General features: G+C 40.6%; 1 protein-coding gene across 9 annotated transcripts in view; it reads right to left on the reverse strand.

Moving 5' to 3' along the window:
• The window catches only part of KALRN (kalirin RhoGEF kinase), a 497,167-nt gene that overhangs the window by 136,262 nt on the left and 333,305 nt on the right, over positions 1–27,600 (reverse strand). For 8 of the 9 annotated variants that reach the window (XM_032189851.1, XM_032189849.1, XM_032189853.1 and 5 more), the window contains exons 17-31: positions 25,303–25,521; positions 21,897–22,046; positions 20,833–20,947; positions 18,201–18,316; positions 17,509–17,631; positions 14,397–14,579; positions 13,117–13,235; positions 11,786–11,852; positions 10,793–10,902; positions 8,367–8,436; positions 6,587–6,676; positions 3,515–3,607; positions 2,023–2,134; positions 560–750; positions 48–149 (exon numbers count right to left, since the gene is read on the reverse strand). In XM_032189851.1, the coding sequence (XP_032045742.1) occupies positions 48–149; positions 560–750; positions 2,023–2,134; positions 3,515–3,607; positions 6,587–6,676; positions 8,367–8,436; positions 10,793–10,902; positions 11,786–11,852; positions 13,117–13,235; positions 14,397–14,579; positions 17,509–17,631; positions 18,201–18,316; positions 20,833–20,947; positions 21,897–22,046; positions 25,303–25,521 (1,860 nt within the window). The remainder of the gene's footprint in view (positions 1–47; positions 150–559; positions 751–2,022; positions 2,135–3,514; positions 3,608–6,586; positions 6,677–8,366; positions 8,437–10,792; positions 10,903–11,785; positions 11,853–13,116; positions 13,236–14,396; positions 14,580–17,508; positions 17,632–18,200; positions 18,317–20,832; positions 20,948–21,896; positions 22,047–25,302; positions 25,522–27,600) is intronic. The other variant, XM_032189850.1, reaches the window with a different exon arrangement.

The following is a 27,600-nucleotide window of genomic DNA, read 5'->3' on the forward strand; positions in this document are numbered from 1 at the left end:
CAACTAGCAGCTCTAAAGGCAAAGGAAATAAACAAAAAAAGACTTACTTTCAGCACTGTTTTATTGTCTGAGGATGGTGTTCGTCCAGACCACAAAGCAAATTTACAGGGGTCTCCTTCCACATGTTCAGTCACTCCCAGTTCTGAGGTCTAGTGTGGAGGAAAGACGGTAAGAGATTTCATATAAATGAAGCCTCATGAATCCAGACAACTTTACAATTTTAGGGAGAATCAGAGGAGGCAGGGATGGATATGGGAATGAGATCTTGTCTCTGATTTACTACACACAGGTAAAAGACAGAAAACCATCAGGGTATGTCAAGAAAGAGTGAATAGTTTAAGTGGTCCTCCTTGCACTTCCCACCCACCCATCACATCTCACTCTCTTAAACCTCCCCAGACTCACTGTGAGTTTGGCTTCCCACAGGGCCCAGAGCCAGCCCCTCCAGGTGGCATGAGCATCTCCAACCCAACACAGGGAAGTACAAGCCATCCCCCAAACTCTACTTCTACCTACAAGAAATGCAACACCCAGAATATTTCTTTGCAGCCACACCTACCAGTAGCTTGTTCTTGTAAACATATTTTGTATGTCCTGAAGAATCTTTGATCTCTTTGCTAAACACCAAAGAGATTTCAAAGAGAAACAAATGCCTCTCACGGCCTTTCCGAATTAAAGACTTGGGATCCCACACTTGGAAGGAATCCTGAAGGATCAGCTCTCCCTGGACGTCCAGGTTCTCATCAAACCCTAAACAGAGCACACAAAACACATCGGCTAGTACTTGTTCTTGGGGGCAGAAATGCCCAGAAGCAACAGAGCTAGGAGGATTTGGAATAAAAGGGTCTTTCTGTTTTTTATGCATATTCTGAAAGAACATTAATGGGCATTTACTGTCCTGGTGAAAATATTTTTTTTTTTTGTCTACTGCCAAATCATAATTATTTCATCAGAGCCAAATGTCTTATGTGCTAAATGAGACTTCAGCTAAGAATAGTAGTAATTACTTAAAGATAAATTATAATATTTATCTTTAAAGCTTTCGGTGGTGGTTACTGTACACAGAACTGCAACGCAAGGAATCTTATGTGTGTCACCACAACTTCAGAGGAATCTAAGATGCTGTGGCTAGAAGTACTCTGTCATACCATGATGCCCTCAAGCATGCTAACCCAACCTCCAAGAGTCCGTCTGAGCCCAAAGCAGTGTGCTGGGGGAGCTACATGTATAAGAGCAAATCAGTAGGCTGTCTGAAACATGCCCTCCAGAAGTAGTTCTTCATCTTCCAAGCTGCATGTTAAAAACCTTCATATCTAAGGATTGCAGGATACCCTCCACATAACTTGGAGGCCTGATGGAAAAGGGAGTCCTGGGGACAGTTCACAGGTGTGGGCTGGGTACAAGGTGCCCTTCTCGCTGCTATCTCAGCAGCCCATGGGAAACACTTCTCTCCAATGAAAACATTTTCTATAAATTTGGAATATATATTTTTGTACTTTTTTGTGATTCTTTTTTTTTCCCTTTGGGCTGATTATACATATACTAATATTTTGAAACACAAACTGTTTTGACTCAGAAAAACAGAACTTTTTCTTTTGAAATGTTGAGATGTTTAGATGTTAGAAATATTTTCATCCAATAATTATTACACCTGTGAGCAGCTAAACTGATACTGTTTCAGAAGGTATTTTTGTTTCAGTACGTAGGAAAATCTTCAGCATATATATATTGCATATGTTTACATATACATTCAGATGTATATATACATATATAAATATATGTATACATAACATACACATATACTACATATGTAAATATTTTATACATAAATGTAAACAAAACTCCAAAACTTCCTAGCCAGTCTCCAAGACTTTTGAAGAAATTTCAGAAGGAGCTGGGAATGTCCTGAAAGTGATAGCCAGCCAACAGTACTGCTACAGCCAACCTGTGTTAACCTTCTAAACAAGTTGCAAGAAGGCTCAATTCACACCCAAGTCCTTTCCTTTCCCCATCCACCCATACCTTCCAGCATGCTGACATGCATTGCATCGTTGGCCTTCTTGGGGACACTGAGCATCACTTCCAGACCATCTTTGAGCTCCCCTTTGCCTTCCTCACAGCAGGTTAGCAGTTCCTAAGAAGCAATGCAGAACACCTGTAAGCAAACTCTGACCATGCTGTCTCTATCTCATGTTGTGTTTCTTGGTATGTAGAGTGCAAAGTTGGGACCATGTCACTAACAGTGACAGGAAAAAGCTGAATTTCATCAAAACTCACTGTGGATGCTCAAAAATATTGGGTATCATATGGGAAGGACTATAAACCAAGATGAGTCAAGGTGCTATTGAACGAGACTGCACTCAGAGGGTTTCTGAGGTTTTATGCCCATGTTTTAGCTACCATGTTTCCCCAGCTGGGGAGCAGGATCCCAGCCTGCTCCAGCAGCATGTCTGTGGCAGGTCTGGCAGGGCGCTGTGCCCAGGGCAGGCAGGTCCCTTCTAGAAAGAGTCATCTTAGAAGGAACCCAAAGGGTGACAACTGAAGGATTGTTTTAGCCATCCCAGTAGCTTTGGTTTGCGCAGTGCAGACTTCTTGTCCCACAGCACTCACAAGACTGTAAGCACATTGTTTCAGTAAACTGGTACAAAGCACAAATTTGTTGAAACACTGATTGTACCCAGTAAGTACCTTGGTAGTACAGCACACCACTCCATTTGTACGCAGGAAACATGCATCGAAAGAGACACAAATATCATCTATGGTCCTAGCTTGTCAAGGTCAGAACCTGTCTCTTCCATTATCCCTAAGATATTTTTTTCTTTGCTTTTCTAGTTTAGAACTGAACAACAGCTGGTTAAGTTATATCTAAAATTCAGCTATTGACAAGATTTGGCAAAAAACTATAACCAATTTACAAGAAACCAATCAAAAGTTTTTGTTGTTGTCGTTATTTTTAAATGGAAAATGTTAGTGCTTCATTTTTAAGTCTGTTTTGTATATGAAGGTTTTCCCTATATTTCAAACACAAAAGTGTCCGTCCCCAAACAGAATCTAACAGGAGTCTCGGTAAAGAATTATTTTCCAAAGTTCACGACTGCTGTCATTGAAGCCCTTAATTAAAATATTACTTCACAAATGCTATAGCAAGAAGAAAAGGAAACTTAAACCATTCTGCCATCCTTTCAATTTCCCTTTCCCAGTTCTTGCTCTTCAGGATTAAATCCAGGTTGTACACCCACAACCAGCTGGAGCAAGCCATCACTTGTTTGCTGTTTGCTTTTTTTTTTTTTTCTTTTTTTTTACTCCTTTCTGTGAGTATTTTCCTTTAAAATATGCAACCTGATTTCACACTTTGTTGTCATGCTCAGGCCCAGGTAGTAGGAGCAGCAGCTCAGCAGTAGCTGCTTACAGATCACGGACAGCTTGATGAAGCAGCTCCTTTTAGAATAAAAGTTAACTCATTACAACTGTGAACTGCTCTGCGTGAGCTGATTTGGGCAGCTCACTAAGGTACCTTCAGTAGGAGTTGGTATTTTGTGATCCTCTGGACAGGCTTGATTAAATAAGAAGAGATAGAATTCGCCAGACCATGCCTTTGCTGAATTTCCTAGAAGAGATAAAAACAGCAGTCAGTCATGGAAAAGTGTAAACCCCCTGCCAGACGGAACCACCCATAACAAATGTCAGCTCTGTATCTCTGCATTTCTTTGTTTAGCATTTTAACTCTCTTCAAGTTCACATAAAAATAGTGTGGTTTCAGAGAGGCTGGCAATAAACTGCAGTGTCCCCCTAAGGCCACTCAGACTGCAGGAGCACTGTGCAAGTTGAGCTAAGGCTACACTGAGTAAACTACACAGGCTTTGATTTAAATGTGACTTATCTGTCATGTCAACTGGTTTCTCTTAGCTACGAAGGCTGAAAGCAGAGTTTTAACGTTCAATTAAAATGGAGTGACATTAAATTAAATTGCACAAGTAGGGTGCAATTTAGCTGTCTAAACATAAGCAGCTAGTACCATCTGAGAGCCCTGAGGTAGCTGAACTATCCACATGGGAGCAACGCAGCTGACAGTGCTGACAGACCTGTGCTGTTCTGAGGCAGCAGCTGGGGACCAGGAGAGAGGCCCTTATGATACCTCTTACAGCACTGAGTGCTTCTGAATGGCAGCCAAATGTCTGGGCTGATCACCGTGACGTGCTCATGAACTTCTGGAGTCATCGCAGATAGGTACTGGGTGAGGTCTGCAAAGGACTCCAGTGGGAGCTCCTGAGAATCCCTGAAGACCCTACTGCACATACTTAGTCATCTAAAAGATTTGTAATATTTGATCCCTGCTACCCTTCAGGGACAGGTTCTGTGCTGAAGTAGGACAGGCTGGGATTCCTCTGCCTCCGCCAGGCTCTGGGCATGCCTGCCCCCCTCCTGGCCAGGATATACTCCAGTATGAGGGGAAGAGATAGGAAGGGGGGGAATGGGATTTATCTGAGGCTGGAGGGTAACTTTTAGGCTATAAAGTGAAGAAGTTGCACAAGATGAAGGGGGAAGAGCTGCCAAGAACAGTTTGATTTTCTGCTGAATACTACTTTTTATTTATTTATTTTAGCTCTAGTGTTTATGCTGAGATGCAAAAATAGCCATTTTTTTCACAAAACGTGCCAACAGATGGTGTTGGTTTTTGTACTAGGCATTTTTTTCTTTTTCTTTCTGAAATAAATGTCTGTGCCGTGAACAAGACCCAAAAGGAAAGGGACTCTGTGTGGGGCTTAGGAGAGTTTGCATGAAGCTGAGTCACGGCTGGCTCTGTGTTTGGTGGTGTCTGCAGAGCAGACAGCTGGGCTTCAATTAGTAACTGCGTGAGACAGCATGGCTTTGGCCACACCTGTGAACTTCCCAAAGTTGGCTAAGGACACTAATTTTTGTAGGATCTAAGTGATTAATTCAGCAGTACTCCTTCCTTCCAGCTCTTTGAGCAGCATGACATGCTCCCAGCAAGATGTGTCCCCCTTGGACACCCCCTTCTCTGCCAGGATGCTCCCTGGTCAGGCTGCATAAAAGCAGAGGAGGTTGGTGGAATAACAGATGTCCCTGCTTTGTAGGAGCCTGCAGCTGGAAAGCAGTAGCACTGCTACATGCAATCAGATAAATGCACTGCTGGAGAGGGACGTTCTCCCTGCAGCTCTTCCCTTTGGTCTCTGAAGTCTCAGAATAAGACAGCAACCTGCTTGACTGTGACTGCCAGGCACAGAGATACCTGAACGAGATTTGAAGCAGCCTAGCCACAGAGCAATATGCTCTCATCTTTGCTCTGGTTCTTGTTTGAAGCAAGCTTAGTTCATGTTATAGCATACAATGGCTCACCATTAGACAGAGCTTAAGTTACTACTTGGGTTGAAAAGCGTCCTAAGGGCTTGGGAGAACTGAAGGTGTGTGAGGCACTGAGCTAGCAGTTGTCTTGCACCCAGCTGAGCTGCAAACAGGATCAACAAGTAGTCTTATATGCAACGACAGCAACCCAGGCAAACATAAAAAATATCCTCTGCACACGGCAGCAGAGGACCTTACAGATAGACCTGGGATAGACAACATGGAGAACCAGTGCACACCATTCAACAGGCTCAAGCGCCACCTCCTGGAAAATCCATTTCGGTTCAATTCTACTTTCACCATTAGGCAACACGGAAAACAAAAACAAAAACAAAAACAAAAAAAAACCTTCATTACTTTTCTTCTGGCTCACATGAGCCCCTTCAGTGTTGAATTTAACTGATCAGTGGCACAGACAAAACCCAGAGGAACTGATTCATGTCAATTGCCAACCACATCATAGGTTGGATACTGCTGAGTCTTAAGGATTTGTAAAAGGGTTTCTCTTTGGAAAAGAGACATAAAGGGGTATTTATTTATTTATTTATTGGGGGTTGGGGAGGGAGGGTTGCTTTTGGTTTGTGTTTCCTCAGAAAGACAATTACTTAAAGCTATAAGCTAGCAGACAGGCATGGAAAACTGCATGAGGTTCCAAAAATCAGAGGGAGTGCTTAGTATAAAAGTACTGAGAAACATCAATGATTTTTTTCTCAGTCCACAAAACCGTGATGGGAGCCTGCAAATGTTTATAACCGGGTGTATTGCTTGTAAGAGAAACAGTCTAATTGCAGGCAATGGAGTCCCTTACTAGCATGATGAGGCAAATGTTTACTAGGGTGGGTTAGATTTGCAGAACAGGAGGACAGGATCTTGTTTTGGACTTAAGGATTTCAGGTCATAAAATATATTGGGATTTGCTTTTCATTTTACCGCTAAACCCGGAAGCATAGAGTATATCTAAACCAGACCTTCAGAAAGGATTGGGTCTGAAAAATGCACAAAGGTTCCCATGAGAGTGCCTGCCTCCATTAAAAATGACTTGCCACACTGATGAAGATCACACATCACACTACAGCCTATCAGTTTTCACAGCATGTGGTATCTGCAGTGGAATGGAAAACTCAAATGTTAAGGCACAAAAATGAATCTGTTGCTCAGATGTAAAGAGGAGGTGTTTCGGATGCAGCATGTGTGCTGAAGGAAAATGGCAGTGGCTGCTTACATCAAAGAAAGTCCCTGCGTGTTCCAGGATGAGCTGGCTGGAGTCGGGCTTGTTTTTGCAGTAGGTGACATACATCTGAAATTTATCTGCCTGTGAAAACAAACATCAAGGGAAAAGCAAGATAAGCTATTTCTCTGCTCGCACAGTCCCTCATTAGGGCTCACCAGGACAAATACAAGTGACAAACCCCCACCTCTCGAAGCAACGTGAGAAATATGAATTAAGAATGGAAGACTTAGAGGCAGTTCACACCTTACCTGAGCAGTTCTGAGGGGAATGAGGTGCACCATGTAACAGCTATGGGAGGCTTTCTTTAACAAATGTGACAGAGGGAAGGCCTAAAACTTTAATCCAGCTGAAAAACAATTTCTAAGAGCTCTGATGAGGTTACACAGATTGCATCCAAATCCCAATCATGAAGTGTTGGCTCTATCACCTACTTGCAGATAAAGCCAGCATGAGAACTCCTGGCAAGACACTCACCTAGCTGAAAGTGGCTTGAGCCAGCACTTTCGTCTTAAGACTGGCTCCGATTTGTGATGTCTGGCTCAAACTTGCTTTTCCTACCTTGGTTCAGACTTTAATGGCTCAAACTTTATGTTGTGCTAAGAGTGTTTTGCATTTCATTTCCTAATTTATTTAAGAGGAAATTAAAAGCATCTGTGCAGTCCTGTCTTAGAGCAGTTTCATATCACTCAACGCTGGTCTCAGAGAGAGAGAGGCAGGCAGAGGAGGATGGCCTCCTTTGATTACTATTGCTTTTTTGATACCATGAATCTAAATAACAGGACCTTGAAATTGGGCAGGCAATTCTGCATATACATCTATAAGCACAGCTCTTGGCAAGTACTGTTGCTGAGGTGATGCGGTACCATGAATATCTTGCACAGAATGATACGTAAATGCATTCATCTTTCATAAATATGTAACCTCTTCCTTGTAAACTACATTTCTGAATCCATTTCATCAGTATTTGTGCCATGTTTTCAAATTAAAAGCCTGTTCAAAATCATCCAAACATGCTCATTTTTTTGGTAAGTGAAAAGGTTCCGTAATGACTTCAAAAATACTAATTCACAGTTTTAAAATATCAATAAAACCAGCAGGAAAAAACAAAACAAAAAACAAACAAAAAACAAACATGAAGAAGGTTGAACTGTCTGGTAAATATTTTGAAAAAATAACATTTTTCATATAGATAAATTACGATAGCCAATTCCTGGAGCCTCCTATTCCCATGAAGACTCTTATCATCAAGATTTCAAAGTCCTGCTGGAAATTTTCATGGCAGTGGGTAATGGAATGAGAGAGTACAGTGGCTCAGCAATTTGACACTCATTTCTGAAGCAAAATGTTGATAAAAGAAGATGCTCATGCCTTTGTAAAGGCCTCATGCATGACTAAAACTCTCTAAGGAGGGTAGATTATGATTTTAAATGTTTCATCCTTGCAGGGTCCTTTGCAAATGAATAAATGTCACCTTAAATACAGATTTGGTTTGATAAATTCCTTTTGAACAGGTTCTTGCACCATCAGAGGTAAGTACTGTGTTGGTCAGTGCAGGACAAGGAGTGGTACTCCAGAAGGTTTCATACTGCTCAAGAGAAGAGTTAAGGAAGGGAGCTTCCATCCTGAGAGGGTGATGCTGGAAACAGTCCTCATTACAGATTAACTCTTGATTTCACTTTTCTCCAGGGATGTAACCCCTGCACCAATTCTCAGCTTGTTTCTGTCTGTACTGGAGGAATTAATTTGAATAAATAAAAAGAAGGCTCATTACCCAGGTGACGAAGCAATGGCCCACATCCTCAGGCAGTTGTTCATATTTCTCGAGTTCTTTCAGGAAAATGCTAAAAAAAAAAAGAAGACACCGATATAATTAGTTACAGTCAAATACCCAGGAGAAGCAGAATGACCAATGAGCTGATCAGTGTTAATGATCAATAGTTGTAACTTGACTGTGAGGCTAATAAAGTGTGCTGCCAGTGAAGAAACTGTGTCTTTGCAAAGGCATGCTTTGCTATTTGAGTATAAACATGCCCCACTCAACTACAATGAAACAGGTAAGGGTCCAGTGTGTCCGAGAAGACAAAGTGATATTCAAGAACCAGACCAAATCTTCAAAAAGATCTTGTGAAGTGGTTCAAAAACAGGAGCCCAAATGTTCCAGCTTCCCATTGTGAATCTCAGCACTCTGAGCAAAGAACAATTTAAACAAGCATGACACTTTGTGGGTAAGTAGTAAATTCCCCACATAAAGATTTCATAATAAACTTGCTCCCATCACCTTGTACTGTGAGTGACATCTCTGATTTCAGACAGAGCCTTATACAGTGCCAAGGTGGAAAGAGCAACATGAAACAGAAGTTGCAGAAGGAGAAGCAACTATGTGTGCTGTTTCCTTTGCCCTGAATCAGGTTGGGGGATGCATTAACATCTCTGTCCAAAGCAGAAGATTGTGGAGAGTGCAGGTATGAAGGGGACAATTTATTTTAGTGTTGTTAGAAGCTCTGATGGGAAAAGGATGATGCGCATACAGCGAGCTGGTAAAGGATAGGTCAGAGAAAGGAGAAACCAGCAACAGGGAGCTGTGGGGCATGGCTGAGGGCTGAAGGGGGTGGCAGCTGAGAGTGAGGGAAAGTCAAAAAGAGTAATCAGATGTCATTGGTCAGAGTCACTGAAAGGAAAACAGCATCACAGAGAGGAGAGGGGAAGTGGGAAGGCAACTGGGTGATCCTGGCATAGTTAAATGAGGAAGAATATTTGTTGGTATGACTGCACAATTCTTGTGGGCTGTAAGTCAATTCATCCATTAATTAAAGGTCTTTTTAATCTAATATGTAGTTTGACTCTACTATTTTGTAATGCTTTGAAGCATGCAAACAGTAGCCTCTCCTGGACCATATTCATGCGCATACAATGGCACATTTACCTGTCTGAAGCACTGAAAGTCTCCCAGAACTTCTACAGAGAACAGTCTTCTGAGCTGTTTTTCAAACTGCCTTGCTTCTGATGTACAACTTGAAGACAGACTTTGAAATTCAAACTGAACTTGTGGGATTCAGCATCCCTAAGTGTTGTAACTCCCATTGCATTCATATTATATCAGGGAAACAATGCTCTCTAAGCATATCTGATACAGTCTCATCTTGATAAAAGGGAGCACTGTTACTTACAGATTAAACACAGTGAGTCTCTAAGTGGCAAGAAAGCTGCTTTTTAATCCAGCTCATGTCAGCCATTTCTTTTTCCTCCCCTTGTGTTTTCCAAGAGATTGTATTTTTGACAGACAAGCTTCCAGACCTGATCTATTTTCTATTTCATAATTTCCACTTAAAATGTTCACTTTACTTATCAGCTCTCACCCCAGCATGATTTAGAGAGAGTCACAGCTGTGGTACCATGATGTTACTAAATTTTGCCACGATCAATCCTTTGAACGTGATAGTATTTTTTTTTTTACCAACAGATACCAATGACAAAGTCCTACCATTGATAACCTTGATATCCATCTGATTAATATAAACACTATCAATTCACACAAAAGCGTCACCTATCAGCCTCTCCCTAGGCAACAAGTAACCTCAGAGCACAGCGTTCCTCAGTTATTAAGTCACTCACAAGCATCAGAAACAATAAAAGTTAATTCCAAAGTTTCTACTCCTTTAATTTTGCTGAACATTACTATGAATTCACATCCACCAGTTGGAGACATGCAGCTATAATGGAGCCAAAGGCTGCAGTTCTCACATTTTGATAAGGATATGGTTGTGATGCTATATATATGAAAAATAATATGCATCCATCAAGAAGACCTCATTTCCTAAACTGTAAAGCTGAAGGAGTATGGCTGCTACCTCAGTGCCCCATTCTTCCTCAAATGGAAGACATGCAAAGCACAAATACAGTGCTGTGAAATGGAAAACATGCGTAAGACTACAAACTGTTGGTATAATAGGACTTCAACATTGTTAATCAGCTGTAGGCACAGTTTAAACAAAAATGCAATTCATTTTTTTTTTTGTAAAGAAAAACAAAACAAAATGAAATCAAACATTATTTTATAAATCTAGATCAATTACTTTACACTCTGCTGTACATTCTACTGTAGGCGTTCAGAGCAGACACCACATAGATGTGTAGGTATATGTATGCTTTTGGTTTCCTTAGTCAGTAAACATCAACATAAATGTTAGGAAAACCTACTTGTTATGAAAGTCATATATCTCCTGAATATTGCCAAAGATGATGTGTTCTTTATTAAGGATCCCAGCGGGTATTTCTTCCACTCCACTTGTCATTTCCCAAAGGTAAGTCTGGAAGACAGCAAAAACTCTTAGCTTTCAGAGAATAAATGCAGTGAAAAAGCATAGATCTCCTTGCTTTCTTGCCGAAGGCATGGGCTGACAAGGGAACTACACACTTTGTGATTAAACAAACAGAGTAAAAAAACAGATGTTCCAGTGTCACAAAAAGCTCCCCAGAGAAATTCAAAGTGCTGACACTGAGAAGTTGTTTGAGGAAAAAGCAAAAATGTGGCAATAGCACCTGTCTTTGCTGTCCAACTGATGGTGACCAAGAACTTCAGGCAGAAACAGTTGAAAGATAAGCTGCATTTGCCACTTCAGTAACATTAGATATAGAAATCCAGTTCAAACTGCAGGAATGTGAAATCTGACAGATTTCACTGAAAAACACTCTGCTTTTTGCCCTGAGTATCACAGTCTCCTTCAGAACTACTCTGCTGCAGAGCTAGGTAAGCCATTTGACAGTGCAAATCCAGCTGTTTGTCTAGCTTGAGGTGATCTCTAGCTTGAGAACATCCAAACAAAGAGAACTAAATTCTTAAGAAAATGCTTCATGACTGAAAAAAAGACTGGAATCCAGCAAATTTCAGGTCAACTCATGAACGTACCGCTATTTACTGAGTCCCAAGACATTACTTACTCTCTTACTATCTGTTTTGATATTAAATGCACATTGAGGTGTCCCCAGAGGTGCAGACGTTCACAGATATAAGTGAGAAGCACAGGGCACTGTTCTGCCATTGGCAGACAGGCTCCCTCCACGCTCACCAAGCTCCCACCACCAGACGTGGTTCTGCTGTCAATCGCCAATGGTGGGTAACCTCACACCACCACCACAAAGGACACCGTGTCCTTCCTAAAAACATCGGAGACTCCCCAGGCTGTAACTTACCTCTAAACATTCGTGTAAATCCCTGACATAAGCTTTTTCTGTCTGAAGCAGCTCAGCCATAATGAATCTAGAAAAAAAAAAAAAAAAACAACAAACACATTTAATGTGCTTTGGGCACTATTGGCAATGTAATGAAGAGAAAACACAATATTCTTCTATTGCCTTCACGAATCAACGTACTTCCACTCTGAACCTCCAGCTGCCTCATCTTGCACATTTCAGCTTCATATATGAAATATCACTTGATATTCTAGTATCTTGTAGCATTATTTTTAAACAATTTCTCTGCATAAAATTCTGTTAAGTTGTATTTCTGCAGTGCTGAGGCATGATTTACTATCTACATACCAAGCTATAGCAGTCAACCAATTGTCAGATTTTTTTTTTTTTTTCCATAAGAAAAGACTTGAGATTCCCTGAAAACATTTGCAACTTCACTAACATGCAATTAAAAGTCACCCTGCAATTTGAATTTCAGTGGGAATACTAATGGATTTGGGAGACACCGCTAATTTGAAGAGGATACAACAACTTGGTACCTGACTGGAGACAATGCAAACTGCTGGGAAGCCCAGCAACCTCATTTGTAGTGCTCAAGCTCAAAAATCAAATGCTCAATGCTTTGAAAATGTGCTACAGGAGGACCAAGTGTAACCACTGTCCCCTAAAGAAGAAATGGTTTCTTATTAAGGTTGTCCAGAGTATTTCAGAGGGATGAGAAGGATCATACATACAAATGCTTTCCAGAATATTCTCACACAAAATTTAAGGCAAAGTATTGTAAAAGTGAAGCATTTCTAGATTTAAGTGCAACAACCACTCTCACAATATTTCAACTAGTATGAAAAATTTCCATCCCTCTCAGTTATACACCCACTGAAATTTGAACCTAAACGTCAAGTGACTGAAAACCAGATAACTCCTCTGGATGTCAGTGGAGTTTAAATAATACTTAGACTTATGAGGATGTTTTTTTTTTTTTTTTTTTTTTTTTTTTTTCTTCCCCTGTTCATTTTACTTGTCACATACAGCCAGAAAGAAATCATGACAATGAGTATCTTCATGATGTTGTCAGGGTCTACTCGAAGTACTCAACTAACTCTTTTCCCTTTCTAAAAGTAATTTCTGATTAAAAACAAAAGAAATTCAAACTGTATGTTCTGATATTCTCCTGCCTACACATCACAACTTTAGCTCTACACCTGTGAACATATCTCAATAGCTCCACTGCTAGGAGTTATAGTGATATTAGTCCATTCTGGTCATGTAAATATCATAGAATCACTTGTAGATATTATATCATGGCTCATTGTGAGAGTTTTGGGACATACTCTTTCTTTCTGGCTGATTTTCTTTTTTCTTCATTGACTTCATGATTTGCATCTCGCAGCTTTACCTCCCGGTCTGAAAGACTTGCTGGAATAATATCTAGTTCTAGGTCCTTGTTATCCTAGAAAAAGTAACAGTACAGATTTTAAATTCATGTAAGATTACTGTTGTGTAAATTGCAGCATGTCCATGAGAATAAAATGAAGGGACAAAAGTAAGATAAAGATACTAGTGTAAGAAAGAAGAAAATTCAAAGAGATTTAGAAAAACAACAGTGAGGGGGAAGAAGATGAGAAGGTGAGAAAGAAATCTTTGTAAAACAAACCAAAAAAACCCACACTGCCACCCACCCACCCACCCAAGCCCACTATGAAATTGATTACAGTCTCTGCTGTTACTTCTATCTGTCTAGGAATAAGCATTGATGACAAATGTCTAAATATTACCTTACTCCTTTCACATCTCAATGTATTGCCTAGTATCAGACCTCACAAATAGTCTGAAAAAGTGGGGCACTATCCAACAAGAGCACAGAGACTATTCCAACTTCTAAACGCCTTCTGCTATGGAAACGCCCTTCCAGAAAGTAGTTAGTAAGTCTATGCAAACTAGAGACCCTGCAAGGAACAGGACATTTAAGTTATCTTGAGGATGTGAGGGAATTTTTTCATCTTTCTTTGATACTTTGTTTTAAAGGATGGTTGACCAAAAGGTTTTTAAGTGTTTCTGCTTCTGACACACCACTGATAATGAGGCTTGGGAATACAGGGGGGTTCTCATTTTTGTTGCTTTTGTATTGCTTTATTTCACCTAAAAGAGCTCAGAGATGAGGCTGGTGATCTTTTTTTTCATTTAGTTAAAGGATGAGAGAATAGTAACATCCAATCCAAGCCTGGGTTTGATTCAAAATAATGGTGTAGCATTAATATTTATGGCTTATGATAAAATTAATACAGACTTTTGTTCAAATAATATGTTTCTCCCTCCTTCACAGTAGCTGTATAGTATCCTGGAGAATACTGCAAACATTTGTTTAGAAAGTCCTTCTGATCTTCATCTGATTCCTCCTCATATCATTGATATGACACAAAAACAATAACAAACAAACAAAAACAACCCCACAACACTTTTTCTCTTCAGAAAGAACAGTTCTAGTATTGACTAGTTTTAAGTGGTTATAATAGACGTGTGATAACCTGCAGCATTCATTCTGTAGCCTACACTTCCCTCTGTGACTTTCAGCTTTGGTATAAAACCTCAGCAGGACACAGACTTAAAGTACCTCTGTATTGATTCCAAGGGCTTTTTCCAGGGAGTAGCGGTATTTCCCCATTCTGAGAGAGAAGTCACGGTAGCGTTTGTCAACAGTGGTGACCCACTTCCTGATTTCAGTGGCGTGCATATGTCCTTTTTCTACAAAGCTGTCAGCCAGCTGGATGAGGAGCTTCACTTTCTCCTTCGTTTGCTGCCCAAAACATGGTGCTCAGTTATGTTACACTATTATTTCTTTTGATTTTAATTTACACTGCATTCAGAAACAGCTCACAATTTTATATAGATCATTTAAATTCATCTTATGCAGAATAAAATGCTTTAAACTTTTTATCAGTAAAACATGAAAGAAATTATATTTTTATAATGAAACTTATGAAGCTGCAGGAGATACAAAAAGTCAAATATTTGAAACCACACACACAAACACATAAGGAATACATGTTGGAAGTTAGAGACATCACCTTCCCATAACCAAAAACTTATTTTAGTGAGCCTTGGAGTAGAAGATAGGATTTCAGAATCATACCTCATAAAACACACCCAGTTACTCTGAATTTGTATGTATGTGGTTCTGCAGACCTGTGTAGACAGGTCATCAGTGCATCACAGGCCAATCCAGGAAGTGAATTTGAATTGCTACTTTCTGCTTCAGAAACAAACAGAAATTAAATCCAAATTCCTTGTCCATTATAAAATCCCCGGTCAGTATTGTAGCTCCAGTTGGACCATTACAAAGTAAAAGATGCCTGAACTCCAAAACACACAATAAGCTCTCAAATCTTCCAGAGGTCTTATCTATACCTTTAGGGCTCAGACTGCCCCTCAGTCAGCATGGTTTTCCACACTGAGGAACTTTGCGAACTTTTTGGAACTTTTTGTTTTGAGGAACAAATCTGGTACAAAGGAGCTAGTCACAAATTTTATCTTAGATTCCAAATCAGTCCCAGCAATTGAAGGTGCCTGAACCCTATGTTTAAGCCAACTCAAGTGCAAAACGCTTCTAAAAAAAAAGAGTTATCAACTGTATGGATTGAACTCCAGCTGTAATGCACATGTTAATCCTCAAAAGCAGAGGAGAATCAGTTGTACCCCTAGAGATGCTGGTGAGCTGCTTTTCAGAGAAAGCGAGAACTCTCCCCTCTGCCAGAAGTGGTTCATGCTGTCAAGTACTAGACATTATCAGCAATCTGGCCAAAAAAGGACAAGCACTTGTCAACCCACTATTTTCTTGAATTTGGTTTTATGTTTGAAACCTGCTAGAAATTTTATCAGCAAAATAAACTAACAGCAGAATCAGAGGCCATCTTCATACACTGAGTACTTAAGCAAGGCTAGGTATGGAGGAGTAAAAATCTGACTTTCTGTCATATTTAAAGGGTTTTTCTTTCCCAAAAGCTACTGGTGTTTTTGCTGTCCAAACATTTGGTTTGGACAGAAAGGAAATGGGATCAGGAAAGCTTTCAATTACAGCTTAATTTGAGAATAACATCATCTGGGAGTGACTTGCATTTACCAGATTGCACATGGCCCTGGAAATATTCTAGGTCAGCAGCAGGATAGTGATTTAGTAGAGCCCCAGGGAGCAGGACTGGATGTGTCAGTGTAAGGAATGACCAGTAATGGTCAGAAACCAACAAGGTATAAAACTTAATTCTAGGCTAAATCATGAATAGAAATAGCTTGGAAACTTTGGGATGAATTGGGATTATTCTGCTTACAAATTAAATGATAAATTGGAACAACTGCAGGCATGCTGATGATTAGGGGACAGAAGTTCTGTTAAAGGAATGTTGTATATGTCCTGTTTGATTAATTTAGCTCCCATCCACTCTTCTTATCTCCTATTTTCACAAATGTGCAAACTCAGTAAAAAGGAAGGGGACACGAAGAACACAAAGCCTGTGAATCAAATCCATGCAAGCATGGACAACCTAATAAGGAATTTAAGGATTAGAGAAGATCAATTTTAAGACACAGTGAAATGAAGCTACATCATACCAAAGCCATGGTCATGCTGCAGTCTGACTTTGCAGTTTAGATCCTTATCAATGACTGTTAATACCATTGTAGATTCATGGTCTGTGAATTACCTATGGTTTGAATTAATTTGTCTGAAGCAGATCCAATCACTATTCCATTGTAAACCCGACCAGACTTCTCAGAATTGCTCCATATAAATTAATAGATTCTTGGTAATGCAGCTTTGTATTGATAAATGCTCACTCCAGAGTTTACAAACCCATTTATTTAAAATATTTCGTTGGGATCAGTGGAACATTTCTAGTAAGATAAATTACCGCCTGTGATCAGTCCAGCTGCAATGAATCAAACAAACTGTGGTTGTAATCACAGAATCACAGAATAGCTGAGGTTGGAAGGGACCTCTGGAGGCCATCTGGTCCACCCCTGCTGCTCAAGCAGTGCCACCTAGAGCAACTTGCCCTGGACCGTGTCCAAGTGGCTTTTGAAGATCTCCAAGGAGGAGACTCCACAACCTATCTGGTCAGCCTGAGCCAGTGCTCAGCACCTGCAAAGCACGAAGTGCTCCCTGATGTTCAGAGGGAACCTTGTGTGCTCCAGTTTGTGCCCATTGACTCTTCTCCTATCCCTGAACAGCACTGGAGAGAGCCTGGCTCTGTCTTTATCACATCCTCCCTTCAGGTATTTATACACACTGATGAGATCTGCCCCCCAGGCCTCTTCTTCTCCAGGCTAAGAAGAAGAGAAAGGGAATCCAAGATGATCATGGGTATATTTAGAAGCTGCAGATCAATTAAGAACTCTGTATCATTCTTGTGTGATTTCTGAGGATGGAATTTAGATATGTCTTGTTAGGTTGCCATGTTGTGTATGCAAATGAACTTTCTCTTCATTCTGATGAAAGCAAAAATGCTCCATAATCAGTACAAGCCAAGGGGAAGAAAAACACATTTTTGTGCTTATGTCTTGCTAAAAATGAAAGGTCACAATTCTCAAAGGACATTTATATTTTGGGCTAGGAACGTCAGGAGGAAAATACAAAATCAAGAGAATGTGATTACAGAGATTTAAGACATTTATAGGACCATAAATAATCAGACTAAGGTAGATGCCATAATTAGACTAATGCCATTTTTTACCTTTGCAGGTACTCTGAATTCCCCATATTCTTTCAGGAGTTCCTGAGTTTCCTCAGCCGATTCCCCTGTGGAGTTGTGAGTAGAGAGGTAATATTCGCCTGTTTCTTGGATCCAGTCTAAGGCCTGTGAATGTCAGAAACAACCAAAGGAAAAACAAAACAAATAGTCTTTGTATTTCAAGAACTAATCCACTAACAAAAAAATCTGCCGAATAAAGGATATCAGGGCAACTGTGACATAATACTGTGTGTATTAATACACTTTCTAGGAACACATAAAAAGAACACGATAATTAAAGCAGATGGGAAAGGATACAAAAGGTGCTGTCTGTTTCCTAGGAGAAAAAGGAGTGTAGGGAATTCAACCTACATACAGCAAAATATGGACAGAGGGAAATCAGTTTTCTTATTCAATAAAAGCTCAATAAAACAAATTTGCTCTTATATTTATTTTCTAACAGAAGAACAAATCCTGAAATGAATATGACCTGGCAAAAATACTGAGTTTTGTTGTTGGACTTGGGAATTCTTTTAAATTGTTTTTAAAATGTATATTTGCCATGTATTCAAAAGTTACAGTTTTAAAATACAATTTAGGATTGCAGTAGGAACCCCACAAAGATATATGATGTGGATACAAGGGTTATTTACAGATTGCCAGGACAGAAAGACAAACAGGGGTTGTTACACTACCTGCTTGGCACTACGCTCGAAGACAACGTACTGTTGGCACTGGTCTAATCGTCGCTTTTTCAGGGTCCAGAAGTGAAGGACCCGGTTCTCCCTCTGCAGCAACTCACTCAAAATGGCTGTAGGGCAAAGGAACTGCAGGATTAGTTGTTATAGGAATGCATAAAGAAATAAGCCATACAAATCTGAATTTAATCACTCTGACTGGACCCAAGGACTGCCCCTGAGATTGTGCTTCCTAAAAAAAAAAACTGATTCAAAGGGACTGCTTTAAATAATAATAACAACAGTAATAAGATGCAGTTGCAGAGTTATCTGGTAAAGGAGGAGGTGCTAGAACAGAGCTGGAAATTTACCCCAGCAAATACATTGGGGTACCTGATTTCTAGTCCTTTTGTTCTCTTCTGTTGCTTATTTTAGGAGTCTGGTGCTAATTGACACGGAAGAGTTGCCTTTTTACTGCCTTGTTCTGGCCACAGGCTACCCAGCACTTGGCACCAAAGAATGCGGTTTTGAGCAGAACTCATCATGATTAGATGTAAACAGACCTAAGCCTCCAGTCTGACATATTGGTAAGGTCTTTGTACAGCTGTGCTTCCTGGGGACCTGCAATAACTGCTGAGTTAGGACTTTGGGTTAGGGTCTGGTATTGATCTTCTAAACTCTTTTTCTGTGTGAAGGGGATGTGGCAGACATTGAGGCTCAGGAACAGATTTGAAAGAGACTGGCCTCACTTTGGGGTCTAGTGCATATGTTTTCTGAAACCTGAGGGTGCTCAGCCAGACTGTATCAACTTGATAAAAGGGTCTGATTTTACTCAAAAAAAAAAAAAAAAAAAAAAAAAAAAAAAAAAAAAGCACCACGGATTTAATCGAAAGATCACACGCACAGAAACTGCAAGATACTTACACCCTGTCACTGACACAGACATCAGTAAAAGCTGTGTTTTCTAATCAAACCATGCTAAGTCCCGTGTGGCTGGCAGCCCTGCAGCTCAGCTTGTGTCAAGCACTTCTGGGTGAGGAGCTCAGGTATGGCACCGCAGCCCCTTGCCATAGCATCAAATGTGGCATCCACTAGAGGGGGCTTAGGCACACGCAGTCTGAGCAGCAGCCACGCTACTTTGTATTAAAGCATTAAGTCCAGATTGTCAATCCCTTACAGAGAGTTATGATCAGTTACTTCACCCGGTAAAATAATCTCTCTTACCTAAAGCCCTTTCTGAGCCTTGATTCATCCATTACTTATGTATCCACTCCACTAGTAGAAAGCAGATTTGGATACATCCATTCCCATTTACAAGCCTGACACTTATTATGGTCAAAAGTTGATAATTTTTAAGTAAATTGTAAAATGTAGCCCAGACCCTGCTGGAGGTAGCAGGAATTTTGTCTGAATGACAAAATTAACGGGAAGCTTGTCATGGGTGTTCCAGATCAGGTCTCTGAGTAACTAGTTTATGCCAAATAAAACTAATTTTGTTCTAAATAAACAACTTTGTTTTAGACATTTGACTTACAAGAAGACTAACAAATGAGCTGATTTCTAAACGTGTGAGTAATTTCAAAGAAACTCAGTGAGGAAAACTCACAAGCTTATATCAGGTGCATATTTAGGGACTCACTGAATGAGGGTTTAAGCAATTTCCCCAAGATTTTCAACTGTACAGAACAACTGTCCACAACACACACAAAAAAATATTTGACACAGTAGCAGGGAAAATGGACCAAAGCCAGATTAATACTGCAGAACTGGTATCAACAGAAAGGAATAAAAATAATCTTTTCAGACCCACCATTTTCACCCTCTGTCTTTAAGCAAGGCTTTTATCCCTCCCACAGACATAATGGCTGCACTGCTATGGCTGTCTCTTTCTGTAGTTTGCAAGCCAGCCAATAATAATTAAAAATGCTTTAGTTCTGTAGGTTCACTTTGATTATTGTTATCAGTACCTTGCAGCATTGCTAACCACAGGTTGACAAATGATTAATTAAGCAGAGAAGTGAAAACATTTAAAACATCTCAGATGTATCACATGATTGCAAACTGCTCTTCTGGCCAAAGGAAAATTACAGGCAGGTATTTTTGCTGGTGATTGTTTGATGTGGTAGGGTGATTCCAGAGAAAAAAAAAAAAAATGCAGATCCATCCTAGGACCAAACAAGCTTGGAGTTTTTTTGTTTTTGTTTTTGTTTCAGTGCTCAGCAGAAATGGGATGCATATGTGCTTTTTTATTTATGCTTTTTTAGATATTAAGACAAAACAGCATCTGATCATCACAGCTGACTAGTTGTGTAGTGAACAATGGCACAATGTCACTCCCATGCACTCCCCTGACAAGGGAAGCCAGAGAGAGCCCAAGTTTCAAAGCCCTTTCCTTTATTCCCCACTACCACTTGCAATAGCAGAGCTATGCATGAGAGCTTAGCAGAGGAGGGATCATCTTCTGAGAGGTCTCACTACCACTGCTAACAGTGTCAGGCATGTACATCATTTCAGTGAAAGCAGATGGCAAAACTTAAGGTGCCTTCTCAGCAAGCACAAACTTCAGGATGACAACAACTCAGAACTTAGCAAGGGAGGAGGAAGGATGCAAGGAAAACCTGTGATGCTGTCATTGCATCAGTGCACCAACCTTTCACTTGCTGCTCAGGCCCCCTGGTATGGCTTGCTACTCCAGGCATGCTAACATTGTTCCTGTGGATGTACTTGAGGAATACCTCGGCATTTCTTCGTGCCAGAGTGCAGGCCTAAGAAAAACAGCCCCCACCAAGAAAAGTTAGTAAAGATAAACAAAGAAAGCAAAAGGGATTCAAGGGAACTGTCCAGTTATTTTGCAAGAAGTTCTCTTTCATATGGAAACACAGGGGCTTCAGTTAAGAGTCAACAAACCCAGCTAATAAACTAACAGCCTCATGAATGTATTAAAATACATGAGTCATTTTGAATTCAGTGCCTGGTTTTACATCTTAAGGCAAATTAATGACAATAATCAAGCAACTGGTTGCAAAGAGCTAGTACCTCACATACATTTTCAATCTAATCAATCCTAATCCTCCCTCAAGAAGAGTACTCGTTTCTTCCAAAAGTGTGCAATCTACAGGCATCGGTTCTTAAGCCATGCCTGTCAGACTAGTTTCACGTTGTACACCAGTTTTAGTGGAAGTGGGAAGCTGGCTGTCAGCTGACTTGTCAGCCTGTCAGCTCTGCAATTCTTAGCAAGCAACACCTGGAAGTCAGGAGGAAATCAGTCTCCATCCCAGTGCTGTGCTAGAGAGACACAGTGGCTTCAGTTGTTAGCAGTTTTTCAGGTATTGGCTTAGAAGACAGAGTCTGAAATTCTGTACAGTTTGTATAAGCCAGCACCAAAATACCATATAACATTTGTCATTTATAATGCTCCTTGTATGAAATTTTGAGAATAAATACTTTGAACCACCATAACAACTAGCATCCTCAACGTGCAATGCACGCATCACCTAATTAGTCCTGATGACATCTCCTGGAGATACACATTGACGATAATGCTTATCACTCCTATTATATCAGTGTGAAATTAGCCTAGGGCTTATACAGACAGCCAGTATCTGAACTGGAATTACACCTCAGAGCCTTCTCTCAAACTTACCAACAGTGCCCTAAATTGACTACCTAATGGGGAGGTTTTTTTTCTGATTTATTACAGAACTAAAATGAGACCTTGAGAAAAGCCTCCTTCTGCTCCAGATGTTTGCTGATCAGCGGGATGACGTGGTCTATCTCAGCTGCTGGTCCAAGTTTATCTCGGCCTCCACACCAATCTTCATCCCGTCTGTATTCTTGCTCCAGGCTCTCTAATACACTGCACACCTGAAGCATGCCCAGAGCACAACAACTTAGTTATCCACAATCATAACAAGGAGGAACATATTCAGAAAAAGTCTAAAAACCAAAAACATTTCAAACCCAAATATTTTAGACTGTAGGCTATGGCATGGAGGATAACCAGGTATGAAACAGGCCCTGGACAGAATGATCTATTAGTTATTCTTGCCCACAGGGATCTCTACTGTTTGGGATGCAATTCATCTGGTTTAAGGGTGATAAATCCTTCTTCTCTTCCAATGCATAGCAGGGGGGAAGCTCAAAAGGTATAACCAAGGCAGGGGTCAGTCTGGTCCCTGTGGATCATTCAGGAAACAATCCCTATTCCAGAAGGGTGCTTTAGATGTGTTTAAATCCCACTGAAGTCAAGGGAATTAGCACATACTTGAAGAAAAACACATGCTTAAATACTTTCCTGAAACAAGTTCTGAAGCTGGAACTAATTCTCTTCAGCTGCATGTTAGCTGCTCCCTATACAGCTTTTGTAAAGACTTATGGATACCAATAGACATTAAATCAGTGTCGCAACGTAGGTGGATGCAGGTGTTCCACTGTACAGGGCTTACAGAAGGATCTTCTATCTTGGTTGAATAATGGGAATAAGGCAAATAAACCAGCACAGTCTGAAAGTTGTGTGTGCGGCAGCCTTGGACAAGGTTGAGTCTTTTGCATTGCAGATCCTGAAAATGACTCTCAGTGCTCTGTGCAGACACTGAAATATCTGTAAGTTTTCCTGACTGTTGGGGACTTTCCTCTTCTTTCCTAGAGGACTGTTCCTACATACTCCACTACTGAGATTACTGAAGATCCAGGCAGTTATTGCTGGGGTTCCAGCTAACCATGTTCACCCGTTTCTTGCTCACTCCTGCAATCTTTATATGAACAAAGATATAATTCAGAGGACCCCACATGCTTAAGAACATAGTTTAGAAGAGACTCTGGAACCACTCAATCCTCCCCACCATTACAGGTTATTTTCATAAAACTCCATTCATGAACACATCAAAATCCATTTTAAGACTGGTGAACTGAGGTTAACTGATTGACTTATCCTGCTGCCGGGCATTTGACAATCTGAAATCAGTTCCTTGCTTGGATGCAAACCAGCCCTCACCCTCAAACACTTGCTGGAGAGCAAATGCCCCATGTGTTATTTAGGCACAGAAAATTTCTGTTTTACATGTTGGTTCTTGAGAATTTTGATACTGTGCTGGGGTTTGGTGACTTAAAAGCAATGAAAGTAGATGGACTGCCTTGGGTCCACATCTTTGCAGAAAGACTGTTCCTGCACATACAGGTATCACCTCATTGTTAAGAGGATGAGAGAAATCATCAGGAAGCAGGCTGTAGATGAATTCAGTGAGAAACTGGACTATTTGAAAGCCAGGGCTGTACCACTTATACCATGAGTGAATTGGAGAAGACAGGCGTGAAGAAGTTTGGCTGGTTGTGACAGTCTCTCTGGCCACCCTTTTAGCTGCTTTTTGTAGATACTCAAGAGAACTCAGGATCCAATAAATTACTCAATCCACTGCCATGCAGCCAGGGACCAGACTGCTAAGGCCTGTAGGCCTGCAGCCTGAGAGAATGACAGACTGCTTGCAGCAGCAAGTTCATGAGCATTAAAGACAGAATGATCTTTGTCCAAACATTTGCTGAAGAGACACCACTCATGAATGAACTGGTGGGCACTGTAGTATGCTTGTCTATCACTTGGAGAAAGGAAGAGAGACTGAATTGATAAATGACTGGCTATGCATATTTTGGCCAGCACATTTGACTGTCTAAAGCACTAATGAATCCCTTAATGGCTTCCATTTCTCACAGTCCTCCACCAGCAGTAATTCTTTCCAATCCTGAGTGCATCAGGGACTGTAAATCTGTAAACCCTTCACAGGGAAGGACATTCATTATAAGGAATTAATTTATTTTAAACAGTCTTATAAATGCATTACACAATGACAACAAAAAGTGGCCCAAGGATCATCTACAGCCTTGATGTTAAGGAAAAATTATCTTGGTCCATAATGACATACTTAGCTGTGCTAAAAAACTTTCCAAGCCTGTTCTCTAATAGAGGAACTAACTGTGTGGTGGTAACAATAGAAATTTTAACGGAAAACATTGCTGCTTTTCACAAAACCGCAGGTTCCTACTGCTAACAGAAGCTGCCTGGCTGCAGTAAATTACATCACACGAGGCCATTCAAGTATCCATAGCATGACACTAATTCTCACCACCAGCTACAGTGAAGTTGCACCTGTTTATGCAAGAGATGAATGATCCTATTGTACCTGCAGCCAACTGGATGTGGTTTACAATTCATGGATTCCTGGAATGAGGCACAGTTGTGTCAACATATGATGGTTACTGCCATAATTACCTGTGCTGCAGATGGGTTTCAGAGAAATCGCTTTGTATCTTGGCATCTTTTTTGGCATGGTGGTGTTTTACTACTACTGAAAACACTGGCTATTTCTGCTCACAAAATATTAAGTAATTAATGGTAAGCAGTTCTCAAAGAAATGCAGGTTTATATTCCTCAAAATGAACTCTGGTATAATGAGGACTTGAAAATAAGATGATAGGATTTCAGAAATTTTTCCCTTTGGGAAAGAGACAATTAAAAAAAGCTCAAAAATTATATTGTTTCAACACAGTTTCAATAAAAACTTTAAGATGAAAGTTACTGCATAATTCAAACTGCCTGTCTGAAATACAGTTTTGGCCAATTCAACCTTTAGTTTCCTTGTGTGGCTGAGTATTGCTATACCACTGGATAAAACATCTTTTTGGTTAATTTTGTTAATGCTGTACAATCCCTTGCTGGTAAAAGACCCTCTGCACTTGGGGTCAGAGTAAAAAACCCACATGAACCACCGCTGTCATGGGGTCGAGTGCAATCACATTGGTGTTTGTTAGCTGAGGGGCACCTGAGGACACACACGGCTGGGTCCTATTCTGGTGACAGAAAGCTTTGTTTGCACTTTGTGTGTGGACGATGTCAAAAGGCAAAAAAGCAGCTTTCTGGGGCAAGCAGGGCTGACCAAAGCCCCACACTTCCTGTTTCTGGGATTGCTCAAGGAAAAGGGACCAGATATTTGGAACAATTCATCATCCTAAAGGAGTAGAGAGACTACTGCCTCAGAGATCTTACTGAGACCTTCGCACTACACACTGGGAACTAAATGCAAGCCCGTAAGCAATTGCCATGAAATGGACACAGCACTGTTCAGCTCACCTGCTCAGAGGTTTTATAGAAAGCCACTGAAGCATTGACCAGTTTGAGCCTGTCCTCCATCTTCAGCATCAGCTGTTGCCAGTGCAGGGCCACCTTTTCAGCACATTCTCTGATGGCATCAGCATCATAATGCCCTGCCTGCAGCAGAACTTCGGCTTTCTGCTGGACCTGCAGGGCACTCTGGTGTGTCTTCTGTAAGGAAGTGGCATGAAACAGGGACTGTGTATGAGGGGAGGAAAGAGAGGTTGTACAGATGCGCCAGATTTATGGTAGAAAGGTGGAGCAAGGTGTGAACATGGAGATGTGAGAGAGTGAAACATTTTCAGAGTTATCTCCAGTTAATAGTTACTTTCCGCAAAGCATTTTAGTTTCAGTTATTCACACACATTTACAACATTATTAAAGCTTGGGACAAGCAAGCATTGGCCACAGTGGGTTAGCTCCGCTGCACAGCTACTGCCCCATGGGCAACAACCTGAGGCAAGGGGGAGAGTCCTTGTAGATCCCTTGTGGCAACCCCAGTGCAGGGAGCTACCGTGCTGAGCTCCCACCCTGCCTGTACTCAGTGCTGACTGCATCCCACACAGTCTGCAGGCACAACGAGTTTCCAAACTACAGGCCGAATCACCCTGATTTGACTCTTGCCAGGCAGTTTGCTGGCATCAGCAGCTTTCCTCATGTATGCAATTGTCCTGTCTGCAGGATACAAAACGTTAAGCCAGGAAACATGAGGATGCCTTACAGGGAACACTGCTGCACCACGTAAATTAAAGATATTAGGAACGGCTTTCATCAACAAATGTTGAAAATACTATTTGGGCCAAAATGACAAAAAAAACCCTTCCCCATTATGATAATGTTTCTTTAGTCACATATATATACATATAACAGCATGAACTATGTCACAGATACCAGTTCAAATAAGATAGGTTTCAGACAGTTCACTCACATTGGACTTATATTGTGCTACCTTTAAGGGCAGAACTCGGAGGGGAGTCAAGCTATTTTCCACACCTTTGCCCAGTTGACTCAGTTGCAGGCAGGACTGATACATCTGCCCCATTCCCCAGCCTGCATCAGTGCCTCTCAGTTAACCAAATGGTGGTTACACCTTCCTTTGTAGGTTATTGAGGGGAAAACAGCCCCTGTCCCTTCCCAGCTCCTAAGTAATTGTGTTCAGGTTTAGCCCAATATTTGATTTTAATCTTCTGAACAGAAGCCCTAAAATCTCCCCCAAACTCCTCTGTTCTGCATCCCATTTGTAACTGCTGCTGACAAATTCTCATGTGATACATTTATGATCTAATCCTTGAACCTGGAAAGAAGCTTGAAATCATCTGGTAATACATTGATGAATAATGCAATGTAGAGAAAGCTATTAGCAAAAAAAAAAAAAAAAAAAAAAAAAGGATTAATACTTGGCAGAAACAGTTAGGAAGATGTTCAAGAACAACTGGTTAAATTTAATATCCAGCTGCTTTACTGATGTTAGAGTCATAATACTTGTTTTAAATAGACTTTAAAGGACTTTAACTGAAAATCAATACCACATCTAGCGTGCCTTTAGAGGACTGTCTGCCCTGCATGCTTTGCTGATCTCTTCCCCATATTGAGCTTTAAACACTTGAAATATTTAATCTAGTGTTTTCTGCCTTTGAAAACTTATTTTCCCCATACTGTGGTGTAACCCTCTTCTCCCTCTGTGATTTGCATTTACCACCAAATACAAGCACTTGCTCAATGGCAGCAAGCTGTGATAACACAGCTGGTGGGTGTCTTGTCCCCAACCGCTGCCTGGTGATGGCTGCCAAGACGTGGTCAGCAAGGCTCAGTACCAGCCAGCTCATACAGAATTGATAGAAAACTTCTTTCCATTCCCTTAGGAGCTACAGCAGCTGCTCCTTCCTTACTGTGAATGGAGCTGGATCAAAACAGGTCATTTACAAAGATTTAAACTCTATACTTACTAGCCACACTATAATGTATACTGACTGCTTTGAAGTTTATCAGAAGACCAAATGACAGTTTTTTCCCCATAATCTGGGCATTTTTTAAAATCTCCATTATGGGAATATTATTCTCATAGTGTATTTTTTATTTTTATTTTTCCCCAGACACATATAAACCACAGAAAGTGCTTTGCCAACCTGTTCTTTTGCTTTGTAAAAAGGTAACAATTAACACGGAAAACTGGGGAAGCATATGCACCTTGATAAGCAGGAACAGGAGAAAGTAATGTACCTCCTTACACATAATTGGAGCGAGCACACCCTGTGAGTGTAGGATGTGTTCATAATA

Source organism: Aythya fuligula, chromosome 6 (assembly GCF_009819795.1).
Source record: "Aythya fuligula isolate bAytFul2 chromosome 6, bAytFul2.pri, whole genome shotgun sequence".
Lineage (NCBI taxonomy): Eukaryota > Metazoa > Chordata > Aves > Anseriformes > Anatidae > Aythya > Aythya fuligula.